The sequence below is a fragment of the Rhamphochromis sp. 'chilingali' genome (assembly GCF_963969265.1).
Source record: "Rhamphochromis sp. 'chilingali' genome assembly, chromosome: 17".
Classification (NCBI taxonomy): Eukaryota; Metazoa; Chordata; class Actinopteri; order Cichliformes; family Cichlidae; genus Rhamphochromis; species Rhamphochromis sp. 'chilingali'.
This window is the reverse complement of record NC_137944.1, coordinates 20,579,692-20,603,358: the sequence shown is the minus strand read 5'-3', so window position 1 is coordinate 20,603,358 and position 23,667 is coordinate 20,579,692. Positions and strand designations below refer to the sequence as shown.

At 40.4% G+C, this 23,667-nt stretch overlaps 1 protein-coding gene across 2 annotated transcripts; it reads right to left on the bottom strand.

Annotated features, from left to right (window-relative positions):
- Positions 1-510: 510 nt before the first annotated feature.
- Positions 511-23,667, bottom strand: LOC308384264 (neurocalcin-delta B). Of its 2 annotated transcripts, none has more exons than XM_080862736.1 (4): positions 23,474-23,667; positions 7,936-8,366; positions 6,026-6,131; positions 511-4,487 (listed from the first exon to the last, which is right to left on the bottom strand). In XM_080862736.1, the coding sequence occupies exons 2-4, from the start codon at positions 8,311-8,313 to the stop codon at positions 4,393-4,395; spliced, it is 579 nt and encodes a 192-aa protein (XP_080718862.1). In that variant the 5' UTR covers positions 8,314-8,366; positions 23,474-23,667; the 3' UTR covers positions 511-4,392. The 2 variants fall into 2 exon arrangements, with proteins under 2 accessions (XP_080718862.1, XP_080718861.1); XM_080862735.1 differs by having other exon boundaries at positions 513-4,487; positions 7,936-8,369.

The window sequence follows — 23,667 nt, the reverse complement described above, 5'->3', positions numbered from 1 at the left end:
TCAAAGACAGCAGCTAGAGCTGTACTATGCTATGTATGTATATATATATATATATATATATATATATATATATATATATATATATATATATATATATATGTATATATATATATATATATATATATATATATATAATGTTAAAGCTTTTAAAATTTAGGTGAGTTGTCTACATTTGAACTATTATTATTTGTAATCTAGAGGATGTAATGTGGAATGTTAGTATGCTAACATTTTCCAGTTAGCGCGGTACACTAGCTAGCTAAAGCTAATAGGAGTTTATTTTATTAAAATAATATTTAAGCTTTCAGCTGCTAGTTTATTCACAAGGGATCACCAAAGCGACTGTTTCGCGCTTCATTCTTACATCAGATACTCTTTTTAATGTAATCCTAAAGGGATTTTATTTCTCCTCCCAGGATTGATCCAGGCATTTTCTTTTAACTTGTTCAGTGAATGTATAAACTATAATGTGGAGCCACTGATATTTTTTTTTTTATAAAATATTTAGTTCAACTTTTGTTCTCAGAGAGGCTCCAAATGTTTGAGTTTCATTGCAGTTTCATAACAGCTAAGAAAGAAGCTGTCCAAGATGTTGCTGTGACTTGGTGAACAGTTTTCATGAATATGCTTTCAGTTTAACAGAAGTCCTTACAGTGAATGGGGTCTTGAACACAGTGTGCCCGGACCAGGCTGTTCTCGGTGAGTATTGTTAATTCCAACCGCCTGGGCAGCCGAATGTTGGCAAGGCAAGGTGGCTGTTAGGCCAGCAAGACTTTGCATCTCCATAAATATCAGAGCACATTTGCAAATAGCTAGCTTGCAAATTCCAAGAGATGTTTAAAGGTCACACCACTACATTGTCACCTAAAAACAAATCTTGAAAGTATATTTGGCAACACAGAAACACAAGAAAATCACATATAGTTTGTAGTACTTTAGCCACCATTGTGATTTAAATAAGAATGCATTCTGGGACAACTGGTTACCTGATGTCCTCTGCTTTAGTCTTTTATTTGGGATCTGTTTACCTTTACTTGCTGTGCAGGGTACCAGCACGTTAGGGTCTTGATGAATTGCAGTGACAGTTTATTTCATGATGCTTTGTATTTTCTATTAATTATTAATTATTTCATTTTGGCATTCGTATTGGCACCTATCAGGTATGCTAGCATGTCATTTTCTCATAGTTTATCACCATGTTAGCCTTTACCAATTAGAACTAAACACAAACAACACACTAAAACTAATAAGACTTTATATAAATTGGTTGGAGTCATTCTGTTTCCCCATTTTACATCACCAATAAATATTGCACTTAGTGGAAACATGATAAAGGGCCCTCTGTTCAAACCTCCAAAACAGGAGTGATTTTACAGTTGGAGGCCATTTTTGTCATTCCTCATCTTTTCTGTTGTTGATTTTTGTTTTGTTTTTACTAGCTTTGTATTTGGCTAGGATCTGTGTTACTAGTAGTAGCATGAGGCCATACCTGGACCCTACCAAAGGCTGCACCTGCAGTCCTCTAGAAAAAGTTAGTCTCAAGAGCATGGAGGAAATTCCAGGAGACAGGCAGTTACTCTAGGAGAGCTGAAAAGGATCTTAGAAGGTCCTTAACCCATTAGCAGGACTGGTATCATGCCCGGGCTCATGTGGAGAGGGTATCCAGGTAGTTCCAGGAGGACAAGGGAATTGATACACTGATTGGCCCCCAAGGCTGCCTGACCTAAATCCAACTGAACACCTCTGGGACATTATTTTTTTGGTCCATCCGACAACACCAGGTTGCCCCTCAGACTGTCCAGGAGCTCAGTAATGCCCGGATCCAGATGTGGGAGGAGATCTCTCATCATCCATCAACTCATTAGTAGCATGCCCCGACATTGTCAGGCACACGCACAACCACATGGGGGCCCACTGTGGGTTGGTCATTTCCATTTCCATTAAACAATATGGCATTCTTTAGTTCCTAACACATTACCCAGACCATATGAATACAGATATCCAGCATTATTGTTTTCCACTTTTTTTAAGCCTTGTATATAATCTGTTGGGGATTATAAGACTGCTATGGCATGAGGAGTCAAAAGGCCACAAATTATAACTAATTAATCCTGTGGAGAAATATGTATTTGTAGCTGTCATAACATCACAAACATAACCCATGTGGAGGTGCCTGCAGAGAAAATTACAAAGTAATTAATGGACGTAGACATTTTTTCCAGTCAACTTCCTTAACAGTGTGTCTTCAAATTAAATATCATTAAAGACAGTGAAAAAAACAATAAGCCTTTTTCCCCATTTTATCTTTATTTTAATAACAAAATGGACATCCTACACAGAACACATTTTGCAAGTTAACAATACAAAATCTACAAAATGACAGTTTTTTGGATTTTATTTTTTTTGTTCGACAGGTCACAGCTGTACAGTATAAACAGATACAATACTGTGTTTTTTTCTTTTCCTTTTTTAAAATTCCTCTACATTTGGCACTTGACCACAAGATGCTATTGAAATGACATGTGAGACTGTAGTACCAATCGCCTCATTGAAATGTTAACAGTGTTAATTAAATTATTATCATTTTTCCACCTTAATATCACATTTATCCAGACAAGAAGACTTCCTTTACATCATGTTCAGCTTTAAATCCTAAAAAACCTTTTGCTTGAGAGATGCTGACTTTATTTCACCCTTGTTTCATCTGTATTATTGTATGGCTGTTTTACTTTTAATGTTTTGTGTGTTTTATTAATTTCACTTGTATTTTTAATGTGTATTTTATACCTCATGTGAGCTAGTGTGTTGTAGTTCTTTACTATGTATTATTTATTCCTCCGCACAGCACTTTGGTCCATTGTGGTCATTTTAAAGTGCTTCACAAATAAAGGTGGTTATGTACGGTAACGTCAGTGCATCGACCTGTCAGTTAAGCAACCGTTATCATTTACATCTGTCACAGCATCAATTTGAAATTGATTGATTTTTTATTTTTTTGCACGTGAGACAAAAACTGCACGTTCAGGACACGACGTCACATTTGCGCAAGAATGTAAGATTACATTGGAATTTAAACATCGACGCTGAGAAGTGGAAAAACTTAACTACCGGCATTTTATTATCTTACGTCAGTGTAGGAGACTTTTAAAAGTTTTAAAATGCAGCAGATGATATTCAAAGCTGAATGCATAGCAATATGTGTGGTCCTCTCCTTTTTTTTTAACATCTCTAGCATAAATATGAGTGAATATACTGTACAACTTTCTTCCACATCATGTTTGTCAAGAAAAAGAAAATGTTCATCATCACATTCCAATAATTTATATGTCAATATTTTAAAATGAATCTCTTCCATTGCAGCGAATTGCTACAATGTTACCACAGAGTAAAAGAATATATAAGTACGTACTATATATATTCATATAACATCTATCTTTGATTTTCAAATTATATACTTGTTGAACTATAGTTGAAGGAGAATCACAGCTCGGTTTCTATGCATATGCCAAGTTCGTGTATTCGTAGTTAAAATTAATGTGTGTACATACTGTATGTGTGGGTGTGGATACAGAACTTGGCATGAAAAGTCACTTTCAAAGAAGCAGATGGTTGTAATCTGTAGTCACGATATTCCCCTTCATTTAGACATCTGAGTCAGTTTTGGTTCCATGTAACATTCCTCCAAAATGTACAAAAAAAATTCAAACAAAAGACAAAAATAAACAAAAAATAATAATCTTTCATCCCCATCTACAATTACTCTTTGGTTAAAAACTACAATTCCCAGATCTTCAGTCTACTGTAAGCTCAGAACGCTTTTAGGCCCACGCTTACTTACTTCATTTTTTCCAGTGTTGACATGGATTTACACTGCAGTACTTAAAGAACCACCCAGTCAGTCAGTCACACAGAACAAAGCCAGCATGACTCCCTTTACATCAGGAATAATGCTTTCAATAACAACAAAGGGGAGGAAAACAAACAGCCAAAACTTGATTTGGCTCAGAGTACCTCACAAATGTGCTGAATTATCCTCACTGGCCGTCCTCTCAGACAGAAAGCACAGCTTTCACTCTGCGTTTCACAAGTCTTTGATGGGATTTCAGTTCTTTTGACTTATATCTGTACCTTATGTGAGATAACCCACATGTGTTTGTCTGGAGTTTTTGACCAGGCGTAGAGGCGCATGAGCCGTGTGTGCATGTAGGAATCTGAAAGATTATATACTATTTGTAGCATGTGCATGTTAATCTGTGTCTGTTTGCGTTCATGTGCCTCTAAAGCTCGAGGTATCCCATGTGGAAGAGAAAAATCTCAGGTGTGTCAGATGGGAGAGATTTTGAAAATGTGTTAAATCTATTAAACTGCAGTGGAAAAAGTCCTTTTTTCGTTTTACTGCCCAGCACTGCTGGGATCACACTGAAGCAGTCGGACAATGGAGGGATCGTTCTTCGCTCCATCGACGAACTCCTCCAGGGACAGTTTACCTGTGAGAGACATAAATGACTTTAACAGGTGCTGCAATATGAATAGTTCAATTTTAAAAAGCAGCTTCAAAAAATATATATTCACTATTTTTTCAGCTCTTTTTTATAATCCATGAACTGCTGCAAAAGCTGGCAGGAGGAGGAAGAGACAACAAGCACAACCACACCAACTGTGAGTGGGAACCAGTTTTTAAGGACAGACACAGAAAAATCAAGAAATGGATTTGTGCTTAAAATGTAGCTGCAATAAAACTAAAAAAAAAAAAAATTGGAAAAAGCAGTGAGCCATGAAGTAACAGGCCTCCTCTCCTGTAATGGCGCAATTTAAAACAAAGCAGTTAAAAAGACTGATAACTGCTGCTGCTGCCAGTGAAACAGTTTCCTCTAAATCTGAAGAGCACCTTCAAAATTTAGATGTGCGTTGTGTGTGTGGGGTGGTGTCGTAATCTGGCTCTCTTTATTAGACAACCCATGCAAACAGAAGGTTTGAACAGAAGGTGGGTGGGGCTGCTGTAGACACAGTCATAGCTGACTGATCTCATTGTAGGGAGATCCTGTCATGATTCCAGGGTTCTGTGTGGATTTTGAGCTTTTTTGTTTGCTTTTATTATTAACATCACCGTTAATGTTATTATTAAGTTGTGATTTCGCTTTAGTTTCACTGCTGTTTAAGACTTGCTAGTTTTGTTGTTGTTGTTACTGTCAGGTTGAGGGTTTCCATACTTGTAAATGTGATCGTGAGGCTGCGTCCACACAGGAAATCATTTGTAATGCAAAGGGGGCAGATCCTAAGATGAACTTTTCTCAACTACAAGGCGAGCGATACAAGCGTCTACCCATTGGGGCACAGATTATAAGCGACTGCAAGGTAATGCATAGGTTGCAGGGTTACCGTGGCAACTGGAGTCTGGAATCTCTGTTGGCTTCAGAGCGATAGGCGATGAGGGAATCACTTCCTGTCTGGACGAGGCTTTACTTCTTATTGAATTTATGGAGTTTTAGTGGGCTAGTGTCAGTTTTGAATTCTTGGTTTTTTGAATTCCTCTTCCTGGGTTTTTTAGTTCCCTCTGTTCAACCCTGTGGCTCTTCTTCCTCTTTAGATCTTATTTAGCGTTTGCCTCCTTATAGAAGTGCAGTTTCACCCTTTTTTAAATTCCTTGCTTTCGACCTTTTTACTTCCCGCCTTTACAATCGTCTTGATTGCCTTCACATTTGTTTCATTCCCCATCAGCTCTCAGTGTATAAACAGTCCCATTTTCCTTGCAGATCATCTATTGATGTTGTCCACGTTTTCTGTGTTGATTTCTGATTTTCAAATACTTACTTAGTGTAGTATTTGGACTACAAACAGCCAATAAAGTGCTTGCTTTTGATAAAACTTAGTGTCCTCTCTCCACTACCAGAGCTTATACATACTCACGCTGAGTATGTATAAGTATTGTAGACAAACTATTTGAAAACTGCAATGTTGAACATGAGCATCCTTTGCTGACATTAATAAATGGAAATAATAAGAACAGATAATAAGGAAGCCTTACCATCTCTATTTGTGTCCATCTGCCTGAAAATCTTATCTGTGCGTTTCTCAGGTGTGGATTCGTCCTCAGGCATCTTCATCACAGAGGAAACCATCTTGTAAATGGCCTGAAGACAGATGGGGGGAAAAACAGTTTCAGTATGTACATTTTGAGGGAAAAATAGTACCGAAATAGTGTTTCGTGCACTGAACAACAAAATAACCTTAATGTCCTTTTATGCAGGTTCAAACTTTCTAAGAGTGGCTGTAATGCATTACAAACAGATGATATCTCAGTGGAAAACTGGAGTCCATTAAGCACAACTGCAAAGTGCACAAAAAAAGATCATCTTAGTGACCCATTGATCAACTTATCTCTGCAGGGAAGAAGCAAGATAGAGTGGCCCTTTCATTTATTTTTCACTCTTTGCTGCCTGATTTCACCGCAGGGAAATAAACAGAAAGCGTTCATGTAAATAAAAAAAAATAAAAAAACAAAAGAAAAGAAATACTCTTTGACATTTTTGTTTTAGGTTTTATTAAATATATGGAGCAGAAGAAAATTTCCGCAATAAAAAAAAAAAGGTTAAAAAAAATATGAAAATCACTTTTGTTAATTCAGATTTTGTTAAATCTGAAGGGTTGTGGGTGGCGGGTTTTTTTCCCCCCCACCTTCCTTTCATTCCTGCATCTCTGCATGGGATGATTTTAATGGGAGAACAAGTGAAACATTTGTTGTTATCGTGAGGAATTTTCTCATCATTGCAACTGAAAATTAGATGGTGATTAATTTCATCATCTCATAAGCTACTTCTTTTCCACTAGTACCCACTCGGCCCGCATTTTAGGGTGTGGCATGAGGTGGCAGAACCTGGTATCCCCCCACTATCTCTGCCAGGATTCCAGGTGAGCTGAGTCAACCCACAAATGTGACGTCAACAGAATGCATGCCGCTGATTGGCCAGAAAGCGTTCCCACTGGATGAGTCATGAAAGCATAGAGGTTCTTGTAATTTATGGATGGACAAATAGGTCCTTCGACTGGATTAGCTAAAAATCTCTAGTTCACCGCTTTTTCCTCATAATATGACTATAACTTTTTTTTTTTTTTTTTTTAAACAGTTTTATTACAAAGAAACTTAATTCATCATGGTAAATGGCCTGTATTTGTGTAGCGCTTTTCTAGTCCCTAAGGACCCCAAAGCGCTTTACATATCCAGTCATCCACCCATTCACACACTGGTGATGGGAGCTACATTGTAGCCACAGCCACCCTGTGTCTTACAGACTAAATTCAAACTCGGCCTGCGTGGAACAGCTAATGTATCGGATTATGTCCAGATATAGGCTCCATCTCACCTTACGCATGCGCTTTAAATAAACAACACCGACTTTGGAGAATGGGATTACACCTTCTTTGGTACTCGGCTCAATTTAGCGCCGCAACGTGTGATGTAACAACATGTGTACAGGATTGCTGGGTTGTGTGAGAGCGTGCGTGATGCTCCGACTGACGTCTGAAGCATTCGTCCAATAAGGCGAGGAGCCTGTTTCCTGTAGAGTAACGATGGGGAAGTGCGCAGCTGTCCCAACTAGTGTTGAGCCAATATGACAATCAGAAGGTGGACCACACATCGCAGCAGAGTCTTTTTTAGGGAAGCAGAGAGGAACTTCTGGTTTCTTAAATTACACATCGTTGCTTTCCCCGCTGTGGGCAGTGAAATGGTTCAGAGCACAAAAGCAGATATGATGCAGCAGCTGGTATGGATGGCTGAGCAAAATATTGCTCCACTGCAGGAATAGTTTTATGAGCAGGGGAGCATGATGGCATGCAGCTCCCTCTAAAAAGCCTGAGGGGTACATAAAGCTAGAGAAGCAGAAAGATGGAGGGAAATAAAGTTAGAAAGGAACAAAAAAACAAAGCAAGACCCACCGTTACGATCTCGAGCATCTCGGCCTTGCTTATGTACCCATTCCCGTCCAGGTCGTACATACTGAACGCCCACTTCAGTTTCTGGTCCAGCCGACCACGTGAGGTCACGCTCAGAGCGATGATGAACTCCCTGAAGTCTATAGTCCCATCTCCGTTGGCGTCAAATGTGCGGAAGACGTGCTCAGCAAACTTTGAGGCGTCACCGTAAGGGAAGAAGTTGGCGTAGATCTTCTTGAACTCCTCCATGGACAGAGAGCCGCTGGGGCAGTCCCGCAGGAAGCCCTTGTACCACTCGGTGATCTCGTGCTCGGTGAAGTCCGTGTTCTCCATCAGGTCTTGCATGACGTCGGGACGGAGCTTGCTGTTCTGTTTACCCATGGTCACTGCTTGCGTTGAGGCTGTAGTCGGTGTGAGGGCAGCGATGCTTTAGACTGCTGACAGCGGAAAACAGAAGACATTAAAAGGTTGTTAGAAAATCATCTGCAGTGACCTCGAGGCTTACTGAGACAGGAGGCGGGAAGCAGATATAAATGGGAATAAAAGCGCTTAATGCATTTTCACACTTTAACTTTTCCGCGTAAATATCTCATATTTACATAAAACCATTCATCACAAGCTTTTATTTTTAGGCAAGGCAATAAATCCACATTTTACAGCCGAAAAACGGTTTTGCTCTGTCATATGAGTGAGTGAATAGCTCAATATACATTCATCACCCACGGAACAACAGCTTCATTCGCTGAGTCGAGTTTGCCATCAGCTGATAAACATCCAGTCCAATATTATCTGCTAAATGCTGGTCTCCCTCTGTGTTTATCGGTGCATGCTGCAGCCAGAAATTAGCCTGATGAGAGCAAAAGACAGTAAACTGCAGTAAACCTATCCCTTAAGGTGTTTTGGCATGTCCTAGCATTGTAACGTCACATTTACTTGTGCTGCTCATGTCAAACAAACTTTGGTAAAATGTGCATTTATAATTTTTCCCTTGGATGAAGACTTTACTAATCCCACACCCAGAAAATTCACATGTTAGAGCAGCACAAGGGTCAGAAAGAATGAGAAATAGGAAGGACAAAAACAGTATACAAATAATAATAATAATAATAATTTGTACCATTTATAAATTTTATTTAATGCCTTTGATTAAATTAATGTCACTGATTAAATCTGTTTATATTCTCCACTGTTCTTTCTTATCTTTCTGCAGGGAAATCACTTATGTGGCGCTGAACTAGCACATGCTCTCTTATCTTATGTGATTTTATCTTTTTCATTTATTTGGTGGCTGATTAAATGGAAAAATGCGCGCGCACACACACACACACTAGATAAAAGGAAAGCATAAGCTTGATCTTGTGCACAAGCAACTGCAACACAAGACCATTGTATGTTCTCATGGTGTAGCACTACGACAGATGCACAACCACACCTATAACATGCCTTTCTGCCTGTGCATGCATCTCTGCAGATGCATCTTTCATTTCCTGCATGAACTCTGAGGCTCATTCGCAGACACAGCTATTAACATCCTCTGTAATCGCAGCCGAGATGGCTTATTGAGCTGGTATCAAAACATCTGACAGCTTTTCTTTCATTTTGATTGAGGAAAGTAAGATAAACACAGTGTGACAAATGTTGCACTCCTCCATAACTAATAATTTGGTGCAGAAAGGAAACTCAGCAGAGGACACAGTTCATCGTCTTCCCCTGTAGCTAATTTGTTTAGCACCCTCCCTTGTCACACTGCTTGCTGCTGAGTTCTTCAGGCTAAAGAAAGAGGGAAGCTGTAAAAAGCTTAGCCGAGGATAATGACAGATACAATCAGCAATGTCAGGTCGGGTCGAAGCAGTGGAGGTACTTTGCTCCAGGAAGGGTAATAAAGTTCCAGGACCTCTCTGTTTACACTCAGGCTTTTGGCCTTTTTCCTATTCCAAATCTTGACAATGAAACTTGTAAACCTCATAAAATGTAGCAAAAACAAACACATGTGAACTTATTAGCTCACAATAACTACACGTTAGTCTATTGTAAGCTCTTGAGTGAAACATACAGGTACAGTCTTCAGTTTCTTAATCATCATCATCATCATCATCATGTATGCAGACAGTTTTCTGCTCATTTAGCTGATCCATTAATTCATTGACAGAGCTTCATACACACTGTGGAAACAGCATGAGCTCTTATAGCTAAGAGGATTAAGTCAAACTTCTGCTACAGAAAAAAAATAAAATTAAAAAAAGGCAGGAAACAGATTTAACCCTCATCAGTTCATTTAGCAGTGACAGTAGTTTAAGTAATCCTGCAGCAAGTGTGAAAGTGTGTGCGCGCGCCTTGAATTAAACAGTCTGTGTTTTTATTGGTTTTTCTTAAATCCAATTTCGTCTTCTTTTATTTCACATTCACACTGTTCCATAAACAGGCGGCTATAATCCTCTAATTAACTCAGAGTAAACAATGAGCGCAGACAGTGCGGCAGCCACCTCAGACGAGCTCCCTGCTGTTTTACCAGTAGTTCACTCCCATTCTGCGGCAGCGGGAACAGAGATTAGCACCTGTTTACACACCTATCCTGGAGCAAAACGCCACACGGAGGGGAGGGGGTCTCCGACTGCACGGTGGATGTACGGACAGGGAAGCGAGTCTGTGCCTTTAAATTAGACAGACGCAAACAGTCTGGAGCTGAAGGGTATAGCTGATATATGGACAGAGAGGGGGGCTTTATCCTTTCATAAACCCATTAAAGACACACACTAATCTGAGGACACCGTTCCCTAAACATTACACTCCTCAGGATTCTGCTGGTATCTGCAGGATGTCTTCTAGATCTTTGGCGTTATTTTTAACTCTTTTTAAACCGGATTTTAAGGAATGCTGCTTTTTGCTTAACCTGCAGGCTATAGCCTGCTGTGGACCGCATGTTTTTGTGGAAAATTGGTAGTCTGTGTATGCTACACAGAATTTTACCAGTGTTTGTTGTATAAGTAACAGAGCACATTAGCTGTGTCTGGTTACATGAGGGCAAAAACACCTCGACCAATTGGTAATGTGGGCTGCTCTTGTTTATGTTTGTACTGCTGTTGATCCTTCAGCTCAGCCCCTGGAGATGTGGCAGAAGTCACAATGTCTTTGTGGTGAAGTGAAACTGAGTGTGAAAAAAGCAGGATGAGGATACAGATTGAACCCTTTCCCACTGAAGCCTTAGTAAGTAAGCATTAAGTCTGATTCCCCACAGACTTCTGTGGAATCTGCACCAGCCCCCTGCTGGACATCAAAAAAAGTGCAGGTTTGAGGCACCGTGACCATCTTTTATATACAGCCTATGGGCATTCAGTGATTCCTGTAGTGAGTCTGGTGACCTTTACGGCTCTCCTTTTTCAGGCACATCTGTTCATTATCATACTTCTAATAAGCTTTAATAGTCCTAAAAGTTACTGTATGAAATTAAACCTTCAGGGTGTCAGTTCATAAATTATTGAGCCTGCAAAAAACATATCAGCTTATTTTGTTTATTTTCTTGTTTTACTTGTTCACCGCATTTAGAGCAAAAATAAAAACCTCACATCATGTTACTGATTCACATGTAAGAATCAGAGTGCAATATCTCTAAAATTAGAAACATCCTGCGATACTGAAAGGCTAATTTTGTTAGTTCACTTCTGTACGACCCCAAAGAGTCATGAAGCAGTCACTCTGCCCCTCAGTGAATGGTTGTCCCGCAAGAAGTAGTGATTCCTTACAGACATTTTATCATCCAAGAAAAGATAACACAGTATTTACAGCTTAGGACTAAGAAGCAAGTTCTGCATACCCAGGATTGCTAAGACAACTGCAAACCGAGTGAATAGATGATCCGGGTTTGTTGGAACTTGAAGGCAATCAATGTTAATAACCAGTAGTACCCATTAATGGTCTAAACAGTCCCCCATCAAATCATTTCCCGCTATGAATTCCAGACCCCCAAGTGTCTTTGAACCCCACATTTAAAATCCATCTTTATAAGAAATCTTATCACATCCAAAATACATTTTTACGCCTAACATACAAAAACACAGCTTCTGTTACGTACGTGTGCCCAACCCTCTGGTTTAGTTTAGTTTTCTCCTACATTTTCTGACATTTCCACTTCATTCATAAACTCATCCCTTATCTGACGCGTTGACTGGTGCCACCGCAGCCTCGAATCTGCATTTTAATTGCTCGATGGATTCGGGTACATTTTTTTGATTATTTGGTCCTGCGTAGTCATGACGACTGACCCTGCAATCACTCCTGTTTATCGCTGTGAGTGGGCCCAAATAAACAAGAAAAGAAAAGCGCATAATTAGTCAGAAAAGAATGAAACGGCACTTCCTACAACGACTGATGGCTTGTTAATTTGCTTGCTTTTAGCTGCGGTCCTAATCACACAGAGTCCCTCCAGCTTTGCTGTTTAAACATTAATATGGAGGAACTGAGGCAGCTAATACGTCCTCTCTCCATTACTTTAAACCAGAGGGGGAAGGTTAATTAGTATTGCCCTTAATGGCTTTACAAAAAAAGGAAAGAGCAGAGGTGGATTAAAGCATGTTGACAGTTTAAATATGTCTATGTGTTGCTTTTAAGGTTATTTTCACTCTACATAAAATTTGCTTATTGTTGCTAATTTTCCGTACATACCATTAAAGAGCTGAAATAATCACAGAAGAATAAACTGATATAGCAGAGACAAAACTGGCAACTCAACTCAAACCAGTGTTCCTCCCTGTTCAGGATCTGTACATCCTCATCATTGAAAGACTTTAGGCCGATCTCCAAGTTACCTTAGGGGGAAAAAAGCTATTTACACCCAGCTGAAGGCCTTCCTGAATGAATATCAAATTTTGAAAGTGTTCATTTATATGCTGTTGACTGTCAAATCTATTTTCCTTTAAATTATTGGTTCTTGATTGTCTTGATGACATCAGGGGATGGACAGCGCTGAATTTCCATAATTTTTACAGAAATTTACAGAGGTCCTCCTTTTTAAATCCTGTGGCTCCAGCTGTATCCCTACCTTTGACTTTTCTTCTTTGGCCCCACATAAAAAAAAAAAATCCAGCATCACTAATCTAAGTATAAAACTTGAGTCACATGTCAACACTGTGCAGGGCTTGCAAAATCGCTAGCCCGACGTCCCGGGGCTAGCGATTTTTCCAGTCGGGCTACCAAAATCTATCTCTGCCCTGCCCGTTGGGCTATAGTAGGAAGGAAAAATATATGTCAATGCTTTTGCATTCTTTCAGAAATGTAGCTGGGTAATTATGTCATTGGCATCGGTGAGCCACTGTCAATATGTGACATATTGAAATCACGTTTGAATTTGCGCTTGTTTTTTGCTTTCACTTTGCAATTGCGCGAACTGTGTATAGAGAGCGACAGTACTGATTGGTGAGTGATGATAATTTGTGCACCAATTCCTCTGACATCGTCTTATCAATCGTTAGCTTACTATGCAAACATGACAAGTGAAATCTCCCGCAGCAAGCTTAAACATGTGAGAGGTTGATCGCGCAGAGAATCGCTGAGCGTTATGTGAGTGCCTGTGTAAAAGCAGCAGGATATATATTTTAGTTCTGCTGAGCCAAATAAGACAGGTCGGGGTGAAGAAGTGACAGCCAAAGAAAAGCTTACCACAAAACGGAAAAGTTATGACAAATCAGACTATAAGGCAAAAAGAAAGTGCAGCTTTATGGTTTCTTGGACAAAAGAATTTCTGTGGCTGCAATATGACGAGCTAAATAACCAGGGCTGCACATAACTGGTTCGCAGGTGCGCATTCGCTGTCAAAAAAAAAAAAAAAAAAAAAAAAAAAAACGCGCACGAGATATGAAGTTGCAACGCGTGTTTGCATACATAAGATTTTCAGGAGGAGGACAGACATTTGTTTAGAACTCTTAAAGATGTCGAAGAAGCTCCTTTAAGCAATTACTTTGGTGTTCCTCCACCTCCAAAGAAATGTCAGAAGGAGTCCGAACCACAAAAGAAGCACGTATTCTCGGAAAAGTGGTTTCAGGAGGTGAGCTGGCTTCAAACAAATGATGAACGCACAGAGATGTGGTGCAGAATGTGCCGTGAAAATCCCACTCTAGCGGACAAAAACAGTGCTTTTTATATGGACGCAAACGCTCGTTGCAACTTCTTATCTGGTGCGCGTCTTTTATTTTGACAGCGAATGCGCACATGCGGACCACTTATGTGCACCCGTGTAAATAACATAATGTTCTGCCGGGTGTGTTGTTGGTTTTCTCTCGATTTCTGAGTCGACAAGCGCCTTTGTTACTGGGACCAGTCATTTTAAGAAAGGCCCCCATTAGAACCCATGAGAAATGCAAGAAATGCATTATTGCTCAGTCTGCAATATCTTTCCCAGAACAAACACCAATTGCAAATAACATACTAAAAATAAACCTGAAAAATCTGTTTAGAACAGCGTACTATGTTGCAAAGAGTGAACTACCACTGGCAAAATGTAGCAGTCTTTGCAAACTTCAAAAAGCTAGATCTTGGTTCCACTTGTCTCTTACCCGTGACTTCAGTGGAAATTTCAAATTCAGGATCTGACACAGACTGATTCATGTCCTACACAGTTCTTACAAGTTCATATAAATTTCTGTTCAATTAGAACCAAGTATTTGAGTTGATGATTGTAATTTTTATACAATGTTGTAATTTGTTTTTCAACAATTTTTTGATTAATGTTTTGTTTCCTTTACAATATTATACATTAAAGTATAATATTGTAAAGGAAACAAAACATCAATCAAAAAATTGCTCTCTTTTTTATTCGGGCTACTTAAATTTATTTTGGGCTACCAAAAACTGAAGAGTCCCTGCCCGAAGGGCTACCAGGGATTTTGAAATTTTGAGAGGCCTGCTGTGGTTAAGTCGCCTATCTTTCAGATGAGGTGGCTATCAAAATTCAAGTCCATCCTGTCTAGAAGCCACCTAGAGACACTGATCCATGCCTCTTGCCTGGATTATTTTAACTGTCTTTTGATTGGAATTAGCCAGGCCAGACAGGTTCCATCTCTCGTCGATTTTAAAACTTCATGGCTTTTACCCAGTGTGAGCTGCTATCTGTCTTGTACTCTGGCCCTTTGTATGTACCTGTACCATACGCAGGTACATACAATTATAAGTTAATTCATAAAAGCTAGTTAATTCACTAGCTTTTATGAATTAACTTATAGCTGATTTATTGTTTTATTCTGGTTCTCTCATTTTTATACATCGCTTTGGTCAGCTGTTATGTTGGAGTTTTTTAAGTGCTTTAGAAATAAAGTGATGGTGATGATGACAAAGAGTTATCAGACTCATAAAATCAGTGATTTCACCACATCTTCCAGCGAAAAGCAGACTAAACTTCGAATGGCACAAAGGCTGATGAGGACACAGCAGCCTTGAAAAATTAGACGGTTTGCTTTGAGGCTATGAATTAATGCTCCAATCCCCTTTGTCCCAGTCTAATTTGTATTTGCACATTTCTCTCACAGAGCCATGTTGCACACTTATTACGAGCCAAATAATTAATATAATGAAAACTTAACTTTAGGTTTATCTGTGTCTAGTTTGCATCTCCTCTGCGTTTTTCTTTTCTCTCCACTGTGATCTGTGACTGATGAGATGATTTACAGTTTAACTGGTAAGTAAGCACAGGCCAATTAGAGCAAATGTTTTCCTGTCCTTTTTATTACCGCTCATAAAAAACTAACAAACTATTTCATACAAACATATGTATAAAACTACAAGACAGATTTAAGCACATAAAGTTATTCTAAGTATTTAGTAATGCACAGTATTACTCCTATGATGATGTGTGAGGCCGTTTACACACCACCCTGCAATTATGGGTAACCACAGGAGTTACAGCTGCAAACAAACCCAGTTTACTACCATCATTATTTGCTCACAAGCATCTGAAACCATCTCTGTGGCACTACATTTTTAACTGCAGGAGCTACATTAGCCAGAGAAATCTAAACAGTGGTGTTTGTTTAATATCGGACATCAACAACTTCTTCTACTATTTCCGGATGGTTAGAAAGTTCTGATGTCAAAACAATTTATTTGGCAAGTAAACGCACGTCATGATGGGTCACGATCATTTTATTTAGGGTCCGTGTAAACAGTGAAGATCTGATCTGAGCTTTAATGAGACTGAAGAAATTTTGCACATGTAAACATCGCTAATGTTACATTAACCTTTTGCTCTGACCCCCGTCTCCCTCAGTTAATCAGATGTAATTAAATCCAACTTAAATTAAAGCTTAGCTGCAGCAGGTTTGCCATTAATGATGTGTTTTCGATTCAGGCATGGATGGCTCTCTCTCTTCCACTATCATGCACAGTTCATGCAGCCCTCTGAGACAGTCGAGAGGAACGGCTCTCGGTTGAAGGTCTGTGTGTATTTTAAAAGAAATACTGATGGGAAAAAAGCTGAACATCTCTTCAGCCAGTCACCCTAAGAACTCCGCTATTTCTAGCTCTGTGAGATCACTGCCAACAATTAACCGGTAAGGCTCTTACCTGGTGCTGCAGGCGGACCAGCGATGGCACTAGGGCTGCCACGATTAGTCGACTAGTCACGATTACGTCGACTATCAAAATCGTCGACGACTAATTTAATAGTCGACGCGTCGTTTGAAGCTTTGTAAGATCCCAAAAGACGCAGGAATTAGTAGGATTTAAGAGTGTAATAACGGACTGAAACAGAAGATGGCAGCACTGCATGTACAAGGATGCCAGCTGCCGTTAAACCCCGAAGAAGAAGAAGCTCTGTCCCAGAATTCATAGCGCGGCCCAGCCCAGTTTCCAACAATGGCGGCAGCTAGTTAGTTTTAATGTTACTCTTATTATTCTTTCTGGGTCACAAAATAAACGTTTAACATATTTTCAGGCGAGAATGTAGCTGTGTAAACCTCAAATATCTGCTCAGTTTATCAAGACACCACATATTTTCAAAAGCGCTCCGACGTTTTCGGAGACATCTGTTACCCACTAGCTCGATAGCGAGCCGGGGGCGAGGCTCACTAGCGCCGTGAGAACACCGGACTCCCGGCAGATCATTTTCAAACCCACTGCCGTCTTTCGCTACTCAGGTTAAATATATATAAGTCACTTAGATAACTTAAAATGTTATTGTTTGGCTTTTTTTTAGTATTTTATTTGTTCCTGAGTAAATCGGTTTGGCTGAGATTAAAGTTATAGTTCTTACACAGCTGAATAAACGTCAAGCAGACAGCTGATTATCAGAAGTGTGAGATGCTGGAAAATTTACTCCGGTGTCCCGTTATATTTTAGATAGCAAGGAGTTGATTAAACTTCACCGAAACAATCTGCAGATTTCATTAAAATTTAATAAACTATCATCTTGTCTTTATTTTTAGTTAGCACAGACCTTAAACACTTAAAGCTGTAAGCTAATGATAGTTATATAAGAGCAGATGCTGCTGGTGCAATAAGCTGTAGTTTTACGTCCAATGGATGATGATCTGATTAGTCGACTAATCGCAAAAATAATCGGTGACTAGTCGACTATCAAAATAATCGTTTGTGGCAGCCCTAGATGGCACCGTTACATAACTAATGCTTTGACAAGTAGACGGATCTTGCGGTTTAGCCGGGCTCTCCCTCGACCATCTCATAAGGTCAGCACAAGAGTGTGACTCTAGTCTAACCCGAGGAGGGGAGAACGGGCCTGAGATAGAGCCGCTGACCTCAGCCTGCACAGGTGTTAGTGAAGCTCTCCAGAACAGGCTGTCTCTTTCAGTGCGGCCTTGACGGTGCACACACAGCCACCATGAGCTTTAGTGTTCGAGGTTTGAGGTCTTTAGCAGAAGACGGGATACACCTGCTGGGCCTCCAGGCAGATTTAACTCCAAAAACAGCCCAACAAACAAACTGCACACCTGCAGCACCAGCATCATCAGTGGCACCAACAGGAGGATCAAAGCCAAGAGAAGAGAAAATACACCTTTAAATCCACCAAGAACTACACTGAAATCAACCGCATGTAGAAAGGAAGATTCAGTACTTACACACATATTTAACCTTTTTTTGGCATAAAATAGATCTTAACATGCTTAAAATGCATCAGTCTGACAGCAAGTGGGCTTAGTTTTCAGAGAAAGTCAAAAGCCGCTGCTGTAAAGTTGGATTTGAGCATCACCACAATCCCCGTTTTATCTAGTCTTGAACACAAAATCCAACGAATTGCACAGCCCTAGTATGCAGACAGCTCTTCGCACTGTACTACACTTGACTCATTCGTGCTGTTTGACTCAAAGGGCCTCCACATGGCATTCGTCCCAGAACATCTCATTGCCCACTTACGCAACAGCCACAAGGCTCCATTTATATCCTGCAGGTAAATCTTAACCCCACAGTCCAACAGATAATCCAAGAACAGATCTGAGGAGGTCAACGGAGAGCGCGAGAGGCCGAAAGACACGATCGCAGATAGACAGTTTATGAATGACACATTCATAATGAAATATGATGCATCTGTGCCCGCGCTGCAGAGCTGAGGGCGGCTATCCTTGACCTAACAAGCAAGCAATTATTAGACCTATGGGGGCGGCAATCCGATCTCCACCCGCAATTCAAAAGTTTGTTTCATCTCAGCTGTGATAAGATATTAAAAATGACACTTTTACCATCTCACATTAGACGAGGACACATGTGAACGCCCCCAGAGGCTCGGTTTACGCAACGGCAAACCGACGTCACAACCAGCCTCTTTCGTCTTTGAGTAGCTTATCTGCAGTTCTCTTCCACTTCATCTGCGTTTGAAAGAATTTGTGATCAGATGATTGTGGCTGTATAACTCTTTAAAACTCTTATATATGCTGCCTTCTAGGCTTTAGTACGACCTTCAAACCTGAAAATCACAGATCTTTGTCCCCATGTTATTTTTGGTGGGGGTTTTTAAAGTGCTTCCATATTCAAAAATTCAGGCCAGTCCACGTTAACTAGCACGTAAATCCACCACTTTAATGGATAAATGGTCAAAGATGTTACCAGGTGATTTGATGAAGCATGAGGCAAAAATGATAAACAAGACAAACAAGACAAACAAAACAAACAAATAAACTGTCTTATTTCTGCAGGAGACGTGCCAAGAGGAGGCTGCGACACATATTCCAAATGAAAGGGAAATACTGGACGAGGTTCAAGCAGCTGGCAGCTTTAAAATGTTCTTCATCTCACGTCCTTTCTGTTTCTATTAAATTCGTTTCATCCTCGCTGCCAGTTTGCTTTGTTGAGTTCAACTTGACTGACGTTTGGTGCATGAAAATGAAGTATGAAAGCAAACAACAAGGCCTTGAAAGCCTTATTTACAAGCGCAGTTTTAGTTATAGATGAACTTCGGAGTTATTCCAGCGGAGTGAAGTGCAAAGCCGACAAACTCCTGCATTTTTTATGGGAGAAACGAAGCGCAAAGACACACTGAAGCATCATAGGTAGTCTCGTGCAGCTGGAAAAGTGAGGTTTCGCTCATGTCAAAGGTTAAAACACATAAATATAAACATCTTCTGGCCACCATCCATCAGCGATCACATGCTTGATGATCCCGAACATCTCAAAGCACCTCAGATATCTGCTGCAGGCCGCATAGCTCTGGGAGCACACACACTCACGTTACAAGTGACGACGGCTGTTCGGTGCAGCATGCCTTAGCAGCTCCTTGAATGTCTCCGAGCAACTCTATCTGCCGTGTTATTTAGCATAAGGTCAGAGTGGGATTGCTGCTGATTATCCAACACAGTCTGAGGATGTGAGTGAGGTTTCACTGGGTTTCTGCCGGTGAAACAGGATGCACAGACCAACAGTGAAACTCAGTTGTAGTAACTTAGTACGACAGCGACTCAAGGTTTAGGTTTAGGAAAAGTGAAACAACTTAAAAGTCAAAGCAGGTTGGTAAACTTAATCAACTCCAATTACATGTGAAACATCATCCAGAGCTGAATCAATGACTATTCAGCTGAAATGTTCTGACTTTGGATTCTCAGATTTGATCACTTCGTGAATTTCTTGGTGACATGATCCCAAACATATTTATAGACCACTGGTCAAAACACACAGACCCTTAATCATTCGTCTTAATCATCAAATAAAGTAGAAACGATTCAGAGTACATGAAAACAATCGCTCGCTGCATAAAATGTAAAAGTTTGGTATTAAAACCGAGACAAAAACTCAAATTACTCTTAAAACAAAAACTAAAGCTCTTCATCCACACAGGAAGTGATTCTCAGTGACGTGACAACCAGAGAGTGCTGAAAGTCAACAACCTTCAACTCCAAGAAAATAATGAAACGCTTTTCTCGACTCTGAGACGCATAAATGAAGCCACTGCCGATGACAGGATACTGGTGATTGACTTATGATAAGATATTTAAATACATCAGAGGGTTTCCAGGGTAACCTGGGCCTAGCGACTAACCTTCAGCGTGAGCAACAGCTTTAAAGTTTTAAAGTTAGCCACTTCTGTCTTCTAACACCCCCTATTGTTTGTGTTTATCTTAACAATGCATTTATTACTACCGGTGTGTCATTTCATCGGGGGGGGGGGGGGGGGGGGGGGGGGGATATCATTATGTCTCTGAAGGAGCTCCAGCTTCTGACTGTGAAAGTCTGGGATGATGCTGGTGTTTTAAATAACCATTTTGTTTTCTCATTTGTTCATGTAAACAAAAGAAAGTCCTTCTGCCTTTCACCACATACTCTTTAAAAACTCAGCGAGCACAAATCTGATGTGAAATAACAGAAAAATAACAGCTACTGTTTTTTCCAAGGATACATATCAGACAAGGGAGCCAATATTCCAGCAATTTATTGGTAAATCCCCAGAAAATAAATAAGTAAATAAAATAAAACCAAATTTATGTGCCTAGCTGAAACATATCCACAGTTTTATTAATGGACATACAGAACAGACAGTTAATCCATCTGCTCCTCTAGCTTTAACTTCATGCTTGCGCGACGAACCTTTTGGCGTTCGACATATGCTTAACGTGCACTTTGCTCTCCAATGTCAAAAACGACTTCTTCCCTTCCCACGGCAACAACTTCATCATAATTCAGCGCACATGAGCTCCCATTGTGAGACAGCGTTGTGCGTCAAGGCGCTGCAGAAAACCACAATCATGACACCGAAGCCATTATGAGGGAGCGAATGAGAACAAGATAAAAACGAAAAAAAGAAGAAAAAAAAAGGAGCGTCTCTGACAACGACTCCAAAGGAGGCAGAGCTGCAGAACGGACAAACGCCATCACACACTCACAGCAAAATGCCACTGATTGCATGAGAGGGCCGCTTATTTTTGCACAGAGTCTCTAAATGTGAGTCTCTCCCTGAAACAGCCTGTTGTAAAGACAAAAGGCTACAGAGATGGAAATGTCAATCTATCAGATGACTAAACAACTCCCACCCCTCTCAGTCAGAGATATCTGCATGCCAGAAATGTGGCTTTCTATCCAAAACACAGTCCATGTGACAGGTCGGAATCTGTTTCTTCTCTCTCGTGTTATCTCCAGCTTTCTCCTTCACTTCCTTTTATCCCCCCCCCAGTCTACTCTCTCTAAAAAAAGTGTAATTCAATTTAAAGAGGCGCAGACTGCTGCTCAGACAAGCCTAACTACAGACCAGGCTACCAGTGCGGTCAGTCTGGCCCAAAACAAACTGAGAAGACACCCACGCCGGTGAAAATAGAACATCTGTTCAAATTTAGCACACATCTGTGAGCATCCTGAAAGCGTTTGACACCAAGGGGGCCATTATCTCGACTCCACCCTCCACAGGTCTTTCAATTATCTTGTTATGCTGTATTGGCCGCTCGAGCTGTTGAATTACTAAAATCGAATCAGAAGTCTGGAAGCTAGAGGTTTCGTGTGTGAGTGTGTTTTCTGTTTTCTTTGCATGCGAATGACCCTCCTTTCTCCCATTTCTTCTGGACCACTGAACTCTCGGATTTATTTCTCGGCTTCTGTGTCCGTTAATGGTTTCCCCCTCACACCACCTCCCTGTCTGATCCCCCCGTGGCCACTTCACTGGAACCATCAGAGGAAACTCAACCGTAATGCACCACAGTGTTTACATCAACAAATGAAACCAAAAAGACGCCTTAAAAAAAGAAAGAAATTTGCACGAGTTCAACTGAAGCCTGGAGGAGCTACTTGGAGATGGAGCTTCAGTCAGTTTAATCCTACATTAGCTGCTGGTCCGTCTCATGGAAACCTGAAACCAACAGAGTCAATATTTTATATATTAATTATTTACTCTACATGCTGTTGGGAGGAAATCTTCACATAATGGGCACCAATTGCTACCAATTGATTGCTATTAAACAGCAAAAATATTCAGCTTTTTTGTTATGAGCTAACCAAATTAATCAATCCATACCCATTTAACTCGCATTAAATTTATTAATTACTTTTGCTCAACCTCAGGAAGAGTGAGAGGGATGTTTTATGTGTGTTCTATAGGAAAAACAAAACATGATTTGTGTCAGGTTAAGCCAGAGTCTCTTGATAAAGCAAAAGATTCAATTCATTTCAGTTTTACTTATATAAAATTGAAGCCTTTACCATCCCTCAAAAGAAATCAAAAGGACAGCTTCTACAAGTGGGATTTATTTTATTCTAAATTAAAATACACGTTATGTTTGTCAAAATGCTCAGACTTCTGTTATTTAAGCTAACAGAGACTCTTTGCCTTAAGTATATGCAGCTCAAGCAGGCTTACATGTGGTCTGCAGTGCATGCAACTACACTAAACAAACAAAAAGCAAAAGACTCAGATAAGAGAAGCAGAAGCCTGCAAATATTTGAAACGCTTTCTGGTGGTTTCTCAGTGGCTTTCCTTTTTGTGCGTTTTCCTTCTGGGTCTTCTTCCAACAGCTTATTAGTGCACTGACCAGACACCCCACACTTTAACCAGAAACTCTGCAGAAAGCAGATTGCCCACTCACCTGACAAAGGTGAAGCAGCACCACCAGTCCAGTAAAGCTACCCTTGCCCTGCTTTAATCCACTGGCTAACTGATGTGCATTTGCTGAAATGAGATACCCTGCTTCACTCAGCCTTGTGTGGTAGCAGGACTCCCTTCTTTTTTCACTTCCTGTTCTCACTCCTGCTTCAATCAAATGGAGAGTGCAAAGACTGAAAACGAACACCTCTCTTCTCTTCAGGGGCTCATTTAGGACAAGAAGAAGCACCTTCATCCGATTAGAAATGTAGGTAAAGCTTTATCCGCTGCTAGCGTCGCGAAATACCTCTGCAACTGCAAAGTTATGTTAGAAAAACATGTGCAAAAAAGGCTGCTTGTTTTGGTCATTTAAGACAAGCGAATAAAAGTGGAGGCAAGCGCTTTGGAAGCGGTACAAGGACGCTTCTTCAACCTGTAAAGTCATCTCACCTGAGTGCGGGGAGGGAAAACTGAGGAGGGGTGGGAAACAAAGTATGAGGAAGCGGGCAAACTGCGAAGGAAGAGACGAACACAACATCAGCGACCGCTTACCTCGCTTTCAAGTTGCTGTGGGGGGCTCGTTAGGAGTCTCTTTAGAAGTCCATTATTAGTACGAGGACGGTGAACGTTTCAGAGGAAGCAGAGCTGTGCGGTAGGTGAGCTGGAGTTTCCCGGGTGCTCGCAGTCCAAACTCTACCAGGCTCTTTTCCCGATCCGCTGCACACACTCTGTTTAGCCCCACAGCC

Bases quoted from the DNA above. Each gene is read 5' to 3' on its own strand.
- LOC308384264 (XM_080862736.1), bottom strand. From the start codon at position 8,313: ATGGGTAAACAGAACAGCAAGCTCCGTCCCGACGTCATGCAAGACCTG. The intron at 6,132-7,935 runs GTGGGTCTTGCT...ATCTGTCTTCAG, and splicing joins AGATGCTCGAGATCGTAACG to GCCATTTACAAGATGGTTTC. The intron at 4,488-6,025 runs GTAAGGCTTCCT...TGTCTCTCACAG, and splicing joins GATGGACACAAATAGAGATG to GTAAACTGTCCCTGGAGGAG.